The sequence below is a fragment of the Prunus avium genome, chromosome 4 (genome assembly GCF_965620075.1).
Source record: "Prunus avium chromosome 4, drPruAviu1.hap1.1, whole genome shotgun sequence".
NCBI lineage: Eukaryota > Viridiplantae > Streptophyta > Magnoliopsida > Rosales > Rosaceae > Prunus > Prunus avium.
In genome coordinates this window covers 16,127,175-16,145,297 of record NC_142287.1, presented here as the reverse complement: position 1 = coordinate 16,145,297, position 18,123 = coordinate 16,127,175, and the positions used below count along the sequence as shown (strand labels likewise).

General features: G+C 44.4%; 1 protein-coding gene and 2 non-coding genes across 3 annotated transcripts; 1 reads left to right on the top strand and 2 right to left on the bottom strand.

Annotated features, from left to right (window-relative positions):
- Window positions 1-866: 866 nt before the first annotated feature.
- LOC148294909 (uncharacterized) lies at window positions 867-2,901 on the bottom strand. Its single transcript, XM_088252298.1, has 2 exons — window positions 1,657-2,901; window positions 867-887 (listed from the first exon to the last, which is right to left on the bottom strand). Exons 1-2 carry the CDS (start codon window positions 2,899-2,901, stop codon window positions 867-869), a joined length of 1,266 nt encoding a protein of 421 aa, XP_088108424.1.
- A 538-nt stretch (window positions 2,902-3,439) lies between these two features.
- LOC148294908 (small nucleolar RNA R71) lies at window positions 3,440-3,546 on the top strand. The gene has a single exon (XR_015835542.1). It is a non-coding gene; the product is annotated as a small nucleolar RNA R71 (small nucleolar RNA).
- A 14,195-nt stretch (window positions 3,547-17,741) lies between these two features.
- LOC148294907 (small nucleolar RNA R71) lies at window positions 17,742-17,848 on the bottom strand. Its single transcript, XR_015835613.1, has one exon. It is a non-coding gene; the product is annotated as a small nucleolar RNA R71 (small nucleolar RNA).
- Between the last annotated feature and the right edge of the window lie 275 nt (window positions 17,849-18,123).

Below are 18,123 nucleotides of genomic sequence, written 5' to 3'. Positions count from 1 at the left end.
AAGATAATAAAACGATGGTTTTATTGGAAAAACCGTCATCTGTATATATTATCAATGACCTCTTTTAACACCATAACGTCTTTTTATATACAATCAACGACGGTTTTACTAAAAAATCGTTGTCTTAGAGTTAATAGACGACAATATTTCAAGAAATCGTCGTCTTCACATTTAATAGATGATGGCTTTTTAACAAAACCGACGTCTTTGGATATAATAAAACATAGTTCTTTACTTAATAATAGACGACCCTTTTTATAAAAAAACCGTCGTCTTTACATATAATAGACGACCCTTTTTATATGAAAAGGGTCGTCTTTACTTCATAATAGACGACCATTTTCATATAAAAAGGGTCGTCTTTACTTCATAATAGACGACCCTTTTTATAAAAAAAACCGTCGTCTTTACATATAATAGACGACCCTTTTTATATGAAAAGGGTCGTCTTTACTTCATAATAGACGACCATTTTCATATAAAAAGGGTCGTCTTTACTTCATAATAGACGACCCTTTTTATAAAAAAAACCGTCGTCTTTACATATAATAGACGACCCTTTTTATATAAAAAACTGTCGTCTTTACGTATAATAGACGACCCTTTTTATAAAAAAAACGTCGTCTTTACTTAATAATAGACGATGGTTTTGAGTAAAAGCGTCGTCTATTTACATATAATAGACGACGATTTTGAGTAAAAGTGTCTTTACAAATAATAGACGACGGGGATTTACCGTCGTGGTTTTATGCATCAAAAGATGTCGCTCGATTTCACGACGGTTGAAAAACCGAATACACGACGGTGGATTACCGTCGTCTATTTCGATTTTTGTAGTAGTGCCACCATATCTGAAAAGATTGCCATCATGCATCTTTGGAAGGTTGCTGGAGCATTGCACAAACCAAATGACATCCTTCTATAAGCAAACTTACCGAATGGGCATGTGAATGTGGTTTTCTTTTGGTCTTCCGGAGCAATGGGAATTTGATTATATCCTGAAAAACCATCAAGAAAACAGTAGTAAGCATGGCCAGATAAACGTTCAAGCATTTGATCAATAAAAGGCAAGGGAAAATGATCTTTTCTTGTGAATGTATTCAACTTCCTGTAATCAATACAAACTCTCCAACCGGTGATGGTTCGTGTAGGAACTAGCTCATTCTTCTCATTCTTCACAACGGTGATTCCGGACTTCTTTGGAACAACTTGCACAGGGCTCACCCACTTAGAATATGAAATTGGGTAGATGATTCCTACATCGAGTAGCTTTAAAACTTCAGCTCTAACCACCTCTTTCATGTTGGGGTTTAACCTCCTTTGGGCATCACGAGATGGTTTGCTGTCTTCTTCCATTAAAATCAGGTGCATGCACATGCTTGGACTAATTCCTTTGATGTCTGCTATGGTCCATCCAAGGGCTGTTTTATGCTCTTTTAGAACCTTAATTAAGCTCTCTTCTTCATGTGAGGTGAGACCTGCAGCAATTATAACAGGGAGAGTTTCGTTAGCACCCAAATATGTATATTTAAGATGATTGGGCAGAGGTTTAAGTTCTAGCCTTGGTGGGATGATAATGGATGGCTCCAATTTCGTGGATGATGGTCCAAGAGGCTCGAGTGGTGGCCTAAAGGATGGTGGGTATGGTTGAAACACTTCTAAGGCAGCCAACACTTCTTGGAACTCCGGCTCACTAAGATCTTCCTCTTCTTGTGTTAGGACAGCTTCTAGAGCATCATTAGACTTTTCCTGCAAAATTTTTGAGGAAACCTCTTGATCTACAACATCAATTGAAAAGCAAGTATCAAGAGAGATAGAAGGTTGAGATAGAGCATCAAACACTTTAAATTCAACAGTTTCAACCAAAACAGTCATGGAAAGAGTGCCATCTTTCACTTTGATGATTGTGTCTGCAATGGCCATGAATGGCCTGCCTAAGAGAATGGGATCAACATGATCTCCATTTGGATTGTCCTCCATGTCCATCACTACAAAATCAGCAGGGAGAATTAGTGTATTAACTTGAACTAAAATATCTTCCACAATACCTTTTGGATATTTTATAGAATGATCAGCTAGTTCAAGTCGCATTGAAGTTTTCTTCATCCCTTCTAAGCCAAGTTTTTGATACATTGAATATGGCATTAGATTGATGCTTGCTCCCAAGTCCAACATGGCACTTCCAACCTTTTTGTCTCCAATGTTAATGGGAATGTCAAAGCTGCCAGGATCTTCTAGTTTTGGTGGAAGCTTCCTTTGCAACACAACACTTACATTCTTGTTGAGCTTTATTTCTTCATTTGGAGCAAAATTGAGCTTGTGAGTTTTCAAGTTCGTGATCAACTTTCCGTATGTAGGAATCTGTTCAATAACATCAAGCAAAGGCAAATTGATATTAACTTTACTCAAAATATCATAAATCTCTTTAAAAGCCTTATCTTGCTTTGCTTTCTGAAGACGGCCTGGAAATGGAATAGGTGGAACATATGGAGCGGGTGGCACGTATCTATCTTCTTGAAGATGTGGTGGCACAAATTTATCACCTCTTTTATGCAATTGGAATTTGTTGGGTTCCTGAGAATTTGATTTGGCATTAGGGGCAGATTGAGAAGTTTTGAGCTGTTCTCCTTCCATAGCTATGGTCTCCTCCTCTTCATCTTCATTTTCTACAACCACAGCATCATTTGAAAGACTACAATCAACTATATTATCAACAATCTTACCTGATCTGAGCACATGAATGGCCTTGGCTTCGTGGTTCTTTGGATTGATGATGGTTTGGCTTGGCCATTTTCCAGGTTCTCTTTGCGTTATTTCAGCAGCTATTTGGCCTAATTGGACTTCCAATTTAGAGATGGCAGCTTGTGTAGTTTGCTGAAAATTGGATTGATTGATTGCCATTTGCTTTACTATATCCTCCAATGATGATGATGATTGTTGTGGCCTTTGGAATGAAGGGGGAATGGCTTGATTCTGAGTATTCCTCCATGAAACGTTTGGATGATTCCTCCAACCTGGATTATAACTTTGAGAGTATGGATCATTTCTTGGACCTTGGTTGTAGGAATTTACCACATTAGCTTGCTCTTGCACAAATTCTGGATATGTAGCCCCAAGTGGACAAGCTATGGTGGCATGGTCCTGAGTTTCACAGATGCTACACACTTCCTTCGGAGGGTTTCTTGAGTTCAATGCAAGAAGAGCATCTAGCTTTTGTTCTAATTTTGAAATCTGCACACTAGAAGCATCATTAGAACCACTGACAACACGTTTACCTCTTGTATCCGTATGTTGGGTCTCCATTGCTATCCCCTCAAAGAGTTCATATGTTTCTTCCGGAGTCTTGGTTTTATAAGAACCACCTGCAAAATTTGTGACAATATTATGACTCGAAGGGGTTAGTCCTTTATAAAACATACGCATTTGAAGTTTCAAAGGAATCCCATGATGAGGACATTGATTAAGCAGCCCATTGAATCTCTCCCACGCTTCACAAAACGACTCATAATCTTGCTGTGCAAATAACAAGATCTTGTCCCTGAGCATGTCAGTCTTTTGGGTGGAGAAGTATTTCTCTAAAAACTTCTTTTGAATGGCAGCCCATGTAGTGAGTGAACCAGGTTTCAAAGAATTCAACCAATATTTCGCCTTATCCTTCAAAGTGTAAGGAAACACTCTCATTCGAAGTTGATCTTCCGTCACACCTGTCAAGGGAAAAGAACTCACAACATTAAAAATATCCTTTATATGAGTCAATGGATCTTCATTAGGTAAACCATAAAAGGAAGGTAACATATTAAGATGAGAAGATTTAAGCTCATAGTTTCGAGCTACAGTGGGTAGTAAAATACTTGAAGGGGATGTTGGAATTGTTGGGATATCAAGGTCTCCCATGAACTCATTGGCAGCCATCATTTCTTCTTCTTGGTCTGAACTTGCTTCTGAATTTGAAAGTGAAGAACCAGGAAGTTCAGTTTGGAGAGCAAGACTTGTAAATGTGGCCAGAGCTTGCTCTTTTTTAGATGACAACTCTCTTTCTAGACGATTTTGAATTTCAGAGATCACTCGATTGGGTTGCAACGATGGTCTTGCGTTCAAAGATCTGGAACGTAGAAACGAAGACCTCACTTGTTCAAGGAATGGCCTTTTAGACATAAACTACCTGAAACAGAAAATTAGATTAATTAGAAACACTAAAAAGAATAGGGTAACCTTGGGCACATAACCAGGGAAGAACTTTCGCTCAATCCCCGGCAACGGCGCCAAAATTTGTTGTTAATATTATGTTAACTTGCAATTGTACGGGGCAATTATTAGTAAAGCAAGACAAGTACGAGGTCGTACCCACGAAGACTGAGAAGTTAAAACTAGTTATGTACTTAGATTACCAAATTCAAGAAAGTAGGAGGTTATGTCTAAAACAGAATTTAAAGTAAGAGTGGTTGTGATTGTTGAACAAAGAAGCAAAATGAAATTGCAAACAAAAACAAGTAAACAAATGTAACAAAGAGTGGTTTTAAGAGTTGGAAAATAGATTTGGAGACCAGGGCATTCGAATCACCATAACAATTCAATTCTGGGTTATAAGGAGTCAAGTAACAAGTCTAATTCATATTCAAAGATTGATTCTAGCTAAAGTATGATTAGGCCATGATGTCTAGTTCTAACCTCGTGTTCCTAATTCCCTAATTTGATCATTTGTTGTCTAACCTAAATTAAGCATTAGGAACCCATTAAGCATAGAAGAATAATTTAAACAACCAAGCATGTATCTAATCCCTGTTGTCGAATGTCCATACATACTCTTCCTATTCATAGTTCAATTTGAATCAAAGCATGATGTCTACTCTTGATTCAAACCAAGATAGCTAACATACAAGTTCTAATGGTGATCAATCATTCAAACAAGTATATTAACTGATAAGCATAATGAATAAAAACATGAATCATGAATCAAACTTGAAACTCCAAACTTCAAACTTACAAACCCAGAATATTTATGTTAGGTTACATCGAAGCCCTAGTTATGAAATTAGCTGCTCATAATGGAAAAGAAACTTAGATAGAAATGAGAAAACATAAGGAATGCAATAAGAGTAGAAAAACCCCTTTTCTGAAGTTCTTGTGGTGTCCAAGACTTCTTCAAGTGCTTCTCCACGTCTAATGCATCTCCAAGAGCTTCCCCACGTCTAGAATGATGTATGACAGCTAGTAGGTGATTTCGGATGAGTTTGGGTGAGTGGTGATGGCTAAAAAAGAGGAAATTCGTAGGGAAATGAAAGGGAGGTTTTTTGGAGCTGTTTTGGTGATTTGGGGCAGTTTAGAGTATTGGGTTGATTGCTAGAGTGTATGGGGTTAATGGGAGTGTATGAGGATGATTTCTGGATGTGTTGATGGAATGATGGAAGTGTGGAGGATGGCTGAAGTGAATTTTGTAGCTTGAAGACTTCTCTATTTATAGGGCTAAGAGGGAGGAACATCATGATGAAATCCAACACCACCATTCCTCCTTTAATACAATCCATGACTCCCACTTTATCTTGTCTATGTTAGTGTGGTTGGAATCAATCCCATCTCATACTTCTTTTGCTGCACCTCAAGCTTTCTTCACATGGGTGTTCAAAGGTGTTCAATTGTGGCTGCCTTTTGTTGCCAACCCATGTGGGTTTTCTTTTGATTGCTGGAAATAAAAGATTCTTCTGAACCAGGCTTGGTGTAGGAAGGCCTGAGGTTTCAATATGAATCCAATGGGGCTCCAATTTGGATATGTCATAATAGACACCCATTGGAACACCTTGTATGAAGAATTCATTCCCATCGGAGCAGTACAAGTATACATTTTGGGCCATGCAAGTGGACTGCCAAAAAATAGACTGGAATGTATTGTGTGCATTTTGATGAGCCCACGGATTGGGCTCGACTTCATCAATTGATACGTTTTAGCAGTCCATCTTGCAGTTCAGAATCTCTTCTTTCCAACCACATATAAATTGGGCCAATACAAGTTGGGAGGAGGAAGTTAAGGCCGAAACAAATTGCTAACTCAGTCTGCTCGTTTTTGCACCATTTTGCATCTTTTCCTATCCAAAGCCACCATTGCTACCTAAGGCCCAATGAACTGAATGATAAATAGAAAAGGGATTAAAAGCACAAGTTTAACTCAATAACATAACCAAATCATAAGCTAGAGGGGTGCAAACGTCTAGATAGGTGTTAGGTGCTCGGAAGGCGTGTCATTGATTGTTGGTGTGATGATTGAGCACCTGGGAAGTCGAAATGGGTGGGACATTTGGATGTGCATTGATTGACGAAACCGAAGGGGTTTTTCCATGTGTCGCAATCTGGAAAAGGACGTCAGAGAGATCGGGTGGTGGGGAAGGTTGTGTCCGGGCCTATATATAACGTGAGTGGAAAAAAAAAAGCTCACGTTTTGCTGGTTTTGAATTCTACGGCCTTCCCATGTGTTTCCAGTCTTGAGTGTGGAGAATCTAAGTTGGTGCGTTCGAGGGAGGAGCTTTGCGGGGAAGTCGTCTTTGGCCAGGTGAGAGGTTTGTTTTCCTCTGCTTTTTCCTTTGTTTTTCTTCTGTGGTGAGTGAGGGACAGCAGGAAAGTTATAAAAAATGGCGTTAAGGGAGGGGGACGAGAGAGGGTCCAGTAGGGGTAGCATAAATTTGGGGTTCTAGACGAGGCCTGGCATCGATTGGGTGATAGGCCAGTGGTGGGTACAAGGGCGGTACTTAGGTGGAGCCCTTGGTGGTTGAAGTACTGAGCTCATCAGATGAGTCAGAGGGGGAAGTAGGGACAGGGCATAGGGTGGATGTGTTGTTGGGGGAGGCTCTAGAGGGGGATCCTGACGCCGAGGCTACTAATGTTGAGGCGGGGTGGCGGAAGGCGAGGGTGCGGTGGACCCTGACTGTCCCCGAGTGGATTTGGATGGGGTGCCTCTGGAAGTGAGCACAGTGCGTGGCTCGGGGAGCCGACGTGCTCCTATAGACAAGGCCTGCCTGTGCACCTGTACTTCTACGAGGAGGGGGAGTGGTCGGCGGATGGGGTGCCGACACGGATGACGCACGAACTCTTAGAGAGGATTCAGCGAGAGTATGATGTGCCAAAAAATGTAATATTCGCTCTACCACAGGAGGATGACCTTCCAAGCCGACCGCCAAGGGGATAGGTGACTTTGTACTGGGAGATGTTTAAGAACGGGCTACGTTTGCCCATGCACCCCTTTGTGCAAAAATGGATGGCTTTCCTCAGCGTCGCCCTTCACCAGATGAATCCGAACCTGCTAATGACTATTTTCTCCATGTTCGTGCTGTGGAAGAGGCATCACAATATCAAGCCGAGTACAAATATCCTGAGGTGTTGCTTCGGGCTAAGGAAGAGCCCGAAGCAAGCGGGCTTTTTCTATCTGCAAGCGTTGCAAGGAAAGTTGCTGGTGAACAACCCAATGTCTCAGAAGTTGTGGAAGGATCACTAGTTCTTTGTGACTGGATGTTGGGAGGAGGCCCCAGGGGTAGAGAGGCCGAGAGCTTTGGTGGCGAGGTGTTTTAGGGAGAAGGGAAGGGTTTCATGATTTGTAGTGGCCGACCCCTCTAGTTGAACTTATGTTTTGATTTTGTTTGTTTGTTTTTTTGGTAACGCCCTCGGGCTCTTCCTTGTTTTGTTTCTGTCCTCGTGTTGAGCTAACACTATCAGGCTTTGTAACAGTGGATTGGGAAGGCAGCGAGCTTTCCGAGGACGAGGAAGGACAACTCGAGGTGATTCGTGCTCTCCCCCTGAAAGATCGTGACGTGACCGAGCTGTTGTCAGTAAGTTCATTGAGAGAATTCGGCTTATGGGATCTGATCCCTTAAGGTAGTATGGACGGTCTGTTGCCACTACTTGTGGCCTTAACTTTTCCTATTTTTCTCTTTTTTTTTTTTTAAAGTATGTTTTGTGTAGCTATGGGTGTTGACAGGAACGACCCAAGGGCTTTGGAGATGCTCCTGGCGAAGGGTGTTGGGGCATCAGGTTAGGGGCCGAGGAGGCAGGCACCACCGGTTCGAGCTAGGAATGAGGGGGTGGCTCCATCGATTCCGGCTGGGCAAGCAGAGGTCGGGTCGTCTCCTCGCCCACGGGGTCAGGATTGAGGGAAGAGGCCGATGGCCGAGGCGGAGGAGACCGCAGCCCCAAAGAGGGCCTGGAGGGAAGAGATTGAGGATGACGAGGGGAGAGGTGTCGTCCCACAGTCGTCTATCCATCCTGACCGCATGAAGGACTTCCTGGATACCAGTAGGCTGGTGTTGTAGGGGGAAATGACATGGGAAGGAATGACCGGGAACGAAAGCAACTACGCGACCTCGGCATCCCTGGCCTTTGAGCAGAGAGCAAGGGTAAGTTTTGTGCCTTAGAGACTGTTTTTTTTTTTGTTAGGCAACCCTCGGCGTCTACTCCAGTTGTGTTGACATTGTTTTCGCAGGCCCTTTTCTCCCATTACAACTCAGTTAGACGCATCATGATCCATAGGGAGAAGGATGCGGCAGGGGTGGACGAGCTGCGGAGGGTGCGGGAGGAAGCGGGAAAACGAGATGTGGACACCAAGGTTGTGGTGGACCGTGCAAAAAAGATGGCGGAGGAGAGCAATAAGAAGATGGTCGAGGTCGTGCGTGGGCTCGGATCGGCCCAAGTGGAGAAAGTAGAGCTGGCAAAGGAAGATGAGAGTCTGAGGACCAAGGGCGCGTGGCTAAGTGATGAAAACGCACGACTGCAGAGGGTGTTGGAGAATGCGTGTTAGCTGCAGGTGGAGGATGTGCGATAATTTTTGGAGTTTACCGAGGGAGCTAGTCTGGTTGGCGAGATACGGTTGTCGGGCGGACTGGATCTGCTGGAGAGGATTTAGAAGTGTTTTGCAGAGTTCGTGTTTAGTCTAGAGGACTTGGTGGAGGGTGAGGAGGAGGCCGATTGTGTGGATCCGGGTCAAAGCCAGGTGGAGCTGACCTCGGTACCTGAGCCTGCTAATGCCCCTATAACTGCAAGCCAAGAGCCTGATAGTGAGAGCCGAGGGCCCGCTGTTGATGTTACTGCCGAGGGTGGAGAGAGCTAGATTAATGAGAGTGTAGTACTTCGTTCTCTATTTCTGTATCCAACCGACTCTTCAGTTTTACAGGTAACTCTTCAGTTGGCTGCGCATATCTCACGGCCTGGAGCTCCAGGCCGAGGGGATATGCGTTTAACACGTGAAGTCCTTCTTTTGGATGCGGTGCGGTTGTGCGCGGGCGTGCCAGCACGGTCTACCGTGCGTCGGGATGGTGATGTAGATGCAATGGTTAAGTGGTCCGCATGTTTGGGTTCAATTCCTAATCAAACGATTGTGGCCAAGAGAGGAACTGATCTCGGCCGTCAGGTTCACGGCCTGAGCTACAAGGCCGTTTAGTGGTGGTATTGATGGTGGATTTTGGGTGGTGCTCCGGCGCGTTGCTCAGGGAGCGACGGTTGTATGATATATAGGGTGAATGAGAGATTAACAGAGATGGTTCTCCGGCGCCTTGAAAATCAAGGGTCGTATGATATATTGATGAACGAATCTTCCTTACAATCTAACACTACTCCTAGGAAAGCAAGTAAAAATATTGAAAGTGCATTACAGGAAAATATAATTTGCTCCGTGGGAGGCTTTGGTTTGGTGTTTGAACCCTTTGAATGTAGCTCGAGTTTGATATTAATCAGGAAGAGCTCTTGGAGGAGTAATCGAGGCTGAAAATCTGCATGGTGGAGCCTGATTAGAACAAGTGGGTAGTCCAATCGACATTTGGGATCGTGAAGCATGGTGGTGTGATCCCATAAATCCTGGTAAATCTCGACCGCCACCTTGATTGTGGGGACGCATTTAATGCACTTGTTTGGTGGTTGGTGATCTGACTTCAATTTGTAAGAATATTTGTAAGTATGTTTGCACCTAACCACTCTGATTTCTAGCACCAAATCCTGACTTTAGTCACTTCCCTTCTTCCCTCGTGCATTAAATGCCCTTTTGTGGCTAGTGGGTTTGCTAGTCAGAGGCGTTACTTCATTAAATGAAGCGTGGGACCTTGCTGCCACGTGGCGATTTGACTCTAATCCCTTCGGTCGTGACTCTTTCGTCCTTCGGCCTCGGCCCATAATGCAGCGGTCAAGGCCGAGATGATTATGCCTTCGCAGCTTTTCCTTTGTTTTTAGGAAGGCCAAACATCTGACGAAACGCCACGTTTTAGTTCATGAATAGGTGCTAAGGCCGAGAAAGGTCCTTTCGGCCAATTTATGGCCGTGATTTATTAGGCACAAACAATACTGGCGGAGGTGCTCGGCATTCCAGGAGTGGGGCAGTGGTGTGCCGTCGAGGGTGGTGAGGGTGTACGTGCCTGATTGGACGACTGCCACCACTTGATACGGTCCTTCCTAGTTGGCCTTGAGAGTCCCAACTGAGCGGTCCTTTGTGGTGAGCAGTACCGTGCATAAAACGAGGTCGGACCTTCGCACTGTAGTAACGTGCGGTCCATTCCTGGTATGTGGGGAGAGCCATCTTGGCACAGGTCCGTCTTTCTTCCACGAGATCTAGATCTAGAGTGCGCTGCTTGGTGCTTTGCTGGGCGTCGTAGTGCTCAACTCGATGGGTTGGTAGACCGACCTCCATGAGTATCACGGCCTTGGAAATGAAGGCTAGGGAAAAAGGGGTTTCGCCCGTCGAGGTGCGTTGAGTGGTGTGATAGGCCCACAGGACTTCGGGCAGGAGCTCAGCCTAGTCACCTTTCTTGTCCCCTAGCTTCTTTTTTAGAGTGCGTTTCATAATTTTGTTGATGGCGATAAATTATCGTGTCGTGTCGTGTAAATTCGCGAATACTCGTTAACCCGTTAAGCTCAGGGGCATTTTTGTAAATTTTTCTCTTTTTTTTTTTTGATTTTATTTTTTCTTCTTCTCTTTCTTCTCTTTTGTCTCTTCCTCCCCCATTCCACCGATTCTCTCACTACCCCATCTCTCTCTCCCCATCTCTCTCTCCCTCTCTTTCTTCTTCTCTCAACTTGAGAGTCTTAAGCAGCCACCACACCACCTAACCATCATGAGCCATCCCAGCCACCTCCCCCTTCTGTCTCCCTCCCTCACCGATCAATGCAGATACATACAAGCTCAAACTGGTGGATCAAACTCTAAGAAATTTTCAAGCCTAGATTAGCATTTGGAGCCTCCATGAAGATCACAACCATGGCAAAAGCAGAACCAGAAGCAAAACCCAGAAGCCCTTTAAATGTGCATGAATGAAAAAGCTGAAGATCAAACAACAACAAGAAGCAGACAACGTGTTGTTTGGAGACCAGACCAAAAAAAATATTGTTTTGAGATATTTTCTGTTTTTATTTTTTTATTTTATATTTTAATTCTTATCGTGTTAATCATGTCGTGTTGTGTTATTCACGAATCGTAACAGGTCGTGTTCGTGTTGGGCATTTCCAACCCGTTCTCTTATCGTGTCGTGTCGTGTCAACCCGTGAAGAAAAGCAGGTTGACACGAACACGACACGAACACTGATAACACGGTACGAATGCCAGGTCTACTCGTATTCGGCCTCGTTATTCATGGTTTTAAATTGGAATCGGGAAGTGAGCACAATTCCGGCCCCACTTCCATGCATACTAGAGGCGCCATCGACGTTCAATGTCCACAACCCTACAAAGGAAGGGGGCTCCATGCGTTCGGTCGGGCAGTGTTGAGGGAGGGTGAGCTGGCCTGACTAGCAGTGGAGAGAACGGTTCGGGTGAATTCTGAGACGAAATCAGCCACAGCCTACCCTTTTATGGCGGGTCAAGGTTTGTAGTCGATATGGAATTCGCTGAGCTCGATAGACCACTTAATGAGTTGTCCCGACACCTCAGGGCGATGTAGTACCTGTCGTAGTGGTTGGTTCGTAAGAACCGAGATGGGGTGGGCCTAGAAATATGGACATAGACGCCAGCTTACGTAATATAAGGCCTGCTACACGGCGTCAGCCTCCCGAATTAGGACCGAGCTGACTGCGGAGGTGGAGACGAAAAGGTAGATGCCTAAGGTCTCACCAAGTGTTGGATTGGAGAGAACATGGGCAGTTCCCATGTGTGTTTTTAGGCTCGGAAACGCCTCGTCGCATTCCTCCGTCTAGTCTATTTGCATTGTGCGCCCCTTATGGCTTTGAAGAAAGGTAGGCAGCGGTCGATAGACTATGAAATGAAGCGGTTAAGGGCGGTTACCGGTCCAGTGAGCCTTTGTACCTCTTTTTTGTTGTGCTCGGATCTTCTCTGGGTTGGCCTCGATCCCTCGTTGGCTGACCAAGAATCCAAGGAATTTTCCTGACTCAACGCTGAAGACACATTTGGCGGGATTTAGCCGCATTTTGTATTGCCGGAGGATCGCGAACATTTCTACGAGGCAGTCGATGTGCTGGTCGGTTGTGTGGCTCTTGATAAGCATGTCGTCCACGTATACCTCGATACATCGGCCTAGGTACTTAGCGAACATCCGATTCAGCAGGCGTTTGTATGTGGCACTTGCATTTTTAAGGCCAAAGGGCATGACTTGGTAACAATATAGCCCTCGGTCGGTGACGAACGAGGTGTCATCTTCGTCGGCAAGGTCCATTCCGATCTGGTTATACCCGGAGTAGGCGTCAAGGAAACTGAGGAGGGCGAAGCCCGCGATGGCATCGACGAGTTGGTCGATTCGAGGAAGAGGGAAACTATCCTTAGGACAGGCCTTGTTTAGGTCAGTGAAGTCGAAACACATCCTCCATTTCTCGGGTGTCTTTCTTACCATAACCACATTCAACACCCACCTCAGACAGACCTCTTTCAGCTTTTGGACCTCTTCCTTCATAGCTGAGTATTTGACGTTGTCGTAGGGTCGTCGTTTCTGCCGAATTGGCAGAGCCTTGGGGTCAATCCCCAAGCGGGGGTGATGATGTGAGGATTGATTCCGGGTACGTCAGCATGGGACCACGCAAAGCAGTCTATATTGTTGCATAGAAAGACGAGGAGGTTCTCTCAGTCGGGTGCGCTCAGGTTCTTTCCCACCTGAATCGATTGGTCTTGATGGGAACGGGAAATGACCACGGGTTCCAAGTCTTCCAAAGGTTGGGGCCGCAGACATTTTTCCCGAGGGTTGTCCATGGCTTCGATCGGGCGGCTCTCAGTGGAGACGGCATAGGTCGTGTAGGCACTATGTTCTGTTCGGTCGGCAAAGACCGTCGCCACCCCTTGGAACGTCGGGAGACACAACATTAAAGAATGATGGTATAGTGTGACTCGGAGGCTTTTCAAGAGCGATCAGCCAAAGATTGCCAGGTATGGGCTCAGGTGATCGACCACTACGAAGCGGGCCACCGTTCCAGCTTGTGCGGGGAACAGCCCGATCGAGGCGAGGAGGTTGATGCAGCCGAGGGTACACACCCTTGTTCCATCGAAGGCACGTAATACTTGGCAGTAGGGCGCAAGTACCCCGGATTCCAGCCCGAACTAGGAGATTGCAGGGGAGAACAGAATGTTGACTAGGCTTTGATTTTCCAACAGGACATGGGGGCGTCTTGTCTTGCTATACCAGCTGTGATTGTAAGGGGCCGATCGCCCTTGTGGGGTCGGTAGCCACTACAGGGGAAAGGTCGAGTGTTAGGATACCCGAGGCCGGTGACAAGGGTGTCGCCTCGGATGGTCTTCTTGTCTGCCGCGCAAATCTCACGGCCTGGAGTTCCGGGCCGAGGGGATATGCATTAACACGCGGTTTCCTACTTAGTGATTTTGCTTAGTTTCTCTTTATTTTGAGTCACTTACCTCTGTTTGTGTGTTTTGTAGGTTAAGATAGCAAGAGATCACATTTGATGCAATCCATGCATGTTAAGGGCTGATTGGGATAAGAGCAAGAGCTTAAAGACAAAACCAAAGTTGGGCCACACTTCTTGTCAGTCCAGTTTCGTAATTCACCTTGCAGGTCTCATTTCAGCAATCTGCACAATTCGGATGAGGAGACATTCGTCATAGAAGTTGTTCAATTGGGTGTCTAGTATAACATATCCAAAATTCAGCCCAATTGAACATATGTGGAGTCCTTAGCCCGTCCAACACTGAACCATGCTCAGGAGGATTTGCAGCTGCCAGCTTTGAGCCTTGTCTCCTCCTTTGAGCCATGTGCCTCACCCATGCTGCAACTGACTTTGGATCCAACATAATGAGTGAAGTGGGGAGGCATTCCAGCTATGAAAGTCTAAAGGATCAAGTTGGTACATGCTGGAGTTATTATAGAGAAAGCATGTGCATGCATGTAAAGCATAAATGAAATGAAGTCAATTCCAGTCTCTGTTCGGCAGCCAAATTTCAAGGCCCAAAACGCATACTTCTTCTGCTCCGATGGGAATACTTTCTACATAGAAGTTGTTCCAATGGGTGTCTACTATAACATATCCAAATTTGAGCCCCATTGTTTGTGCCTGATAAATCTCGGCCATGAGCTGGCCGAAGGAGCCCTTTCTCTCGGCCCTGGCACTTGTTTGCAGAGGCTGAAACGCAGCGTTTCGCCAGGGTATTTCGCCTTCCTAAAAATAAAAGAAGGAAATGCTAAGGCATGATCATCTCGGCCTCAAGCATAGGCCGAGGCCGAGGCAGAACAAATTTGCGGCCAAGGCATTAAAGGCAAATCATCACGTGACAACAGGGTCCCAGGCTTCATTTAATGAAGTAGTGCCTGTTTAATGCAGCAAACCCATTGGCCACTAAGTAGCATTTAATGCATGAGGAAAGGTGGGAAGTGACTGAAGTCAGGATTTGGTGATGAAGATCAGAGTGATTAGACGTGGACATTCTCACAAGAATTCTGACAGCTTGAGATGTTGGTTCACCAGCTATCCAGGCCATAAATGCGTCTCCACGGCCAGAGGTTCAGAACCCACGATCGAGAGCGGCGGCCGAGATTCACCGGGATTTCTGGAGTCTCACCATCATACTTCAAGATCCCAAATGTCGATTGGACTGCCCACTTGCGCTAATCAGACTCCACTATGCGTAAATTCAGCCTCGATTACTCATCCAGGGAATCTTCCTATAAATACAAGACTCGAGCTACATTCAAAGGGTTCAAACACCAAAACAAGCCTCCCACGGAGCAACTTATTTTTTTCCTGTAATGCACTTTCAATATCTTTACTTGCTTTCCTAGGAGTAGTGTTAGGTTGTAAGCAGAATCCATTCATCAATATATCATACGACCCTTGATTTTCAAGGCGCCGGAGCACCATCCTTGTTTGTTCGTTCATTCACCCCATATATCACACGACCGTTGCTCCCTGAGCAGCGCGCCGGAGCACCGCCCAAAATCCACCACCAACACCATCACTCGACGGCCTCTCTCGGCTACAATCGTTTGACCAGGAAGACAGATCAAACAGGTGCACCATTCATCCATCCAACACTCATCGTAACATCAATGCACGGTAAACCGTGCTGGCACGCCCGCGCACAACCGCACCGCACCCAAAAGCAGGAAACCCCGTGTTAACGCACATCCCCTCGGCCCGGAACTCCAGGCCGTGAGATTTGCGCGGTAGACACCCATTGGATAAGTTTTGAAACCTCTGGCCTTCCTACACCAAGTCTGGTTCAGAAGACTCGTTTTTGTTCAACAACCAAAAGAAGACCACATGGGTTGGCAGCAAAAGGCAGCCACAATTGATCACCTTTGATCCCATGTGAAGAAAGCTTGAGGTGCAGCAAAAGAAGTATGGGATGGGATTAATTCCAACCACACTAACATAGACAAGATGAAGTGGGAGTTATGGGTTGTATTAAATGAGGAATGGTGGTGTTGGATTTCATCATGATGTTCCTCCCTCTTAGCCCTATAAATAGAGGAGTCTTCAAGCTACAAAATTCACTTCAGCCATCCTCCACACTTCCATCATCCAGAAATCATCCTCATACATTCCCACAACCCCAAACACTCAAGCAATCAACCCAATACTCTAAACTGCCCCAAAATCACCAAAACAGCTCCAGAAAACCTCCCTTCCATTTCCCTACGAATTTCCTCTTTCTCAGCCATCACCACTCACTCAAGCTCATCTCAAATCACCTCCATATCCTTCATACATCCTTCTAGACGTGGAGAAGCTCTTGGAGAAGCATTGGACACTACAAGAACTTCAGAAAAGGGTTTTTCTACTCTTATGGCATTCATTATGTTTTCCCATTTCTATTTTAGTTTCTTTTCCATTATGAGTAGCTAAATCCATAACTAGGGCTTCGATGTAACCTAACATGAATATTCTGGGTTTATAAGTTTGGAGTTTCAAGTTTGATTCATGATTCATGTTCTTATTCATTATGCTTATATAAGTTAACATGCTTGTTTGAATGATTGATCACCATTAGAACTTGTTTGTTAACTATCTTGGTTTGAATTAAGAGTAGACACCATGCTTTAATTCGAATTGAACTATGAATAGGAAGAGTATGTATGGACATTCGACAACAGGGATTAGATACATGCTTGGTTGTTTAAATTGTTCTTCTATGCTTAATGGGTTCCTAATGTTTAATTTTAGGTTAGACAACAAATGATCAAATTAGGGAATTAGGAACACAAGGTTAGGACCAAACACCATGGCCTAATCATACTTTAGCTAGAATCAATCTTTGAATCTGAATTAGACTTGTTACTTGACTCCATATAACCCAGAATTGAATTGTTATGGTGATTCGAATGCCCTAGTCTCCAAATCTGTTTTCCAACTCTTAAAACCACTCTTTGTTACACTTGTTTATTTGCTTTCATTTGCAATTTCAGTTTGCTCACTTCCTTTCACAATCACAATCACTCTCACTTTAATTTCTGTTTTAGACTTAACTTCCTAACTTCCTGAATTCGGTAATCTACGTACATAACTAATTTGAACTTCTCAGTCTTCGTGGGTACGACCTCGTACTTGTCTTGCTATATTACTAATTGCCCCGTACAATTGCGAGTTAACATAATAATTAAAAACAAATTTTGGCGCCGTTTCCGGGGACTGAACGAAAGTTCTTCCCTGGTTATGTGCCCAAGGTTACCCTATTCTTTTTAGTGTTTCTAATTAATCTAATTTTCTATTTCAGGTAGTTTATGTCTAAAAGACCGTTCCTTGAACAAGTGAGGTCTTCGTTCCAACGCTCTAGATCTTTGAACGCAGGACCATCGTTGCAACCCAACCGGGTGATCTCTGAAGTTCATAATCGTCTAGAAAGAGAGTTGTCAACTGCAAAAGAGCAAGCTCTTGCCACATTTACAAGTATTGCTCTCCACACTGAACTTCCTGGTTCTTCACCTTCAAATTCGGAAGCAAGTTCAGACCAAGTAGAAGAAGAAGAGATGGCTGCCAATGAGTTCATGGGAGAACTTGATATCCCAACAATTCCAGCATCTCCTTCAAGCATTTTGCTGCCCACTGTAGCTCGAAATTATGAGCTTAAATCTTCTCATCTTAATATGCTGCCTTCCTTTTATGGTTTACCTAATGAAGATCCATTAACTCATATAAAGGATATTTTTAATGTTGTGAGTTCTTTTCCCTTGACAGGTGTGACAGAAGATCAACTTCGAATGAGAGTGTTTCCATACACTTTGAAGGATAAGACGAAATATTGGTTGAATTCTTTGAAGCCTGGTTCACTCACTACATGGGCTGCCATTCAAAAGAAGTTCTTGGAGAAATACTTCTCCACGCAAAAGACCGACATGCTTAGGGATAAGATCTTGTTATTTGCACAACAAGATGATGAATCGTTTTGTGAAGCATGGGAGAGATTCAATGGGCTGCTCAACCAATGTCCTCATCATGGGATTCCATTGAAGCTTCAAATGCGTATGTTTTATAAAGGACTAACCCCTTCTAGTCATAATATAGTCACCAATTTTGCAGGTGGTTCTTTTAAAACCAAAACTCCAGAAGAAACATACGAACTCTTTGAGGAGATAGCAATGGAGACCCAACATACGGATACAAGAGGTAAACGTGTTATTAGTGGTTCTAATGATGCTTATAGTGTGCAGATTTCAAAACTGGAACAAAAGCTAGATGCTCTTCTTGCATTAAACTCAAGAAGCCCTCCAAAGGAAG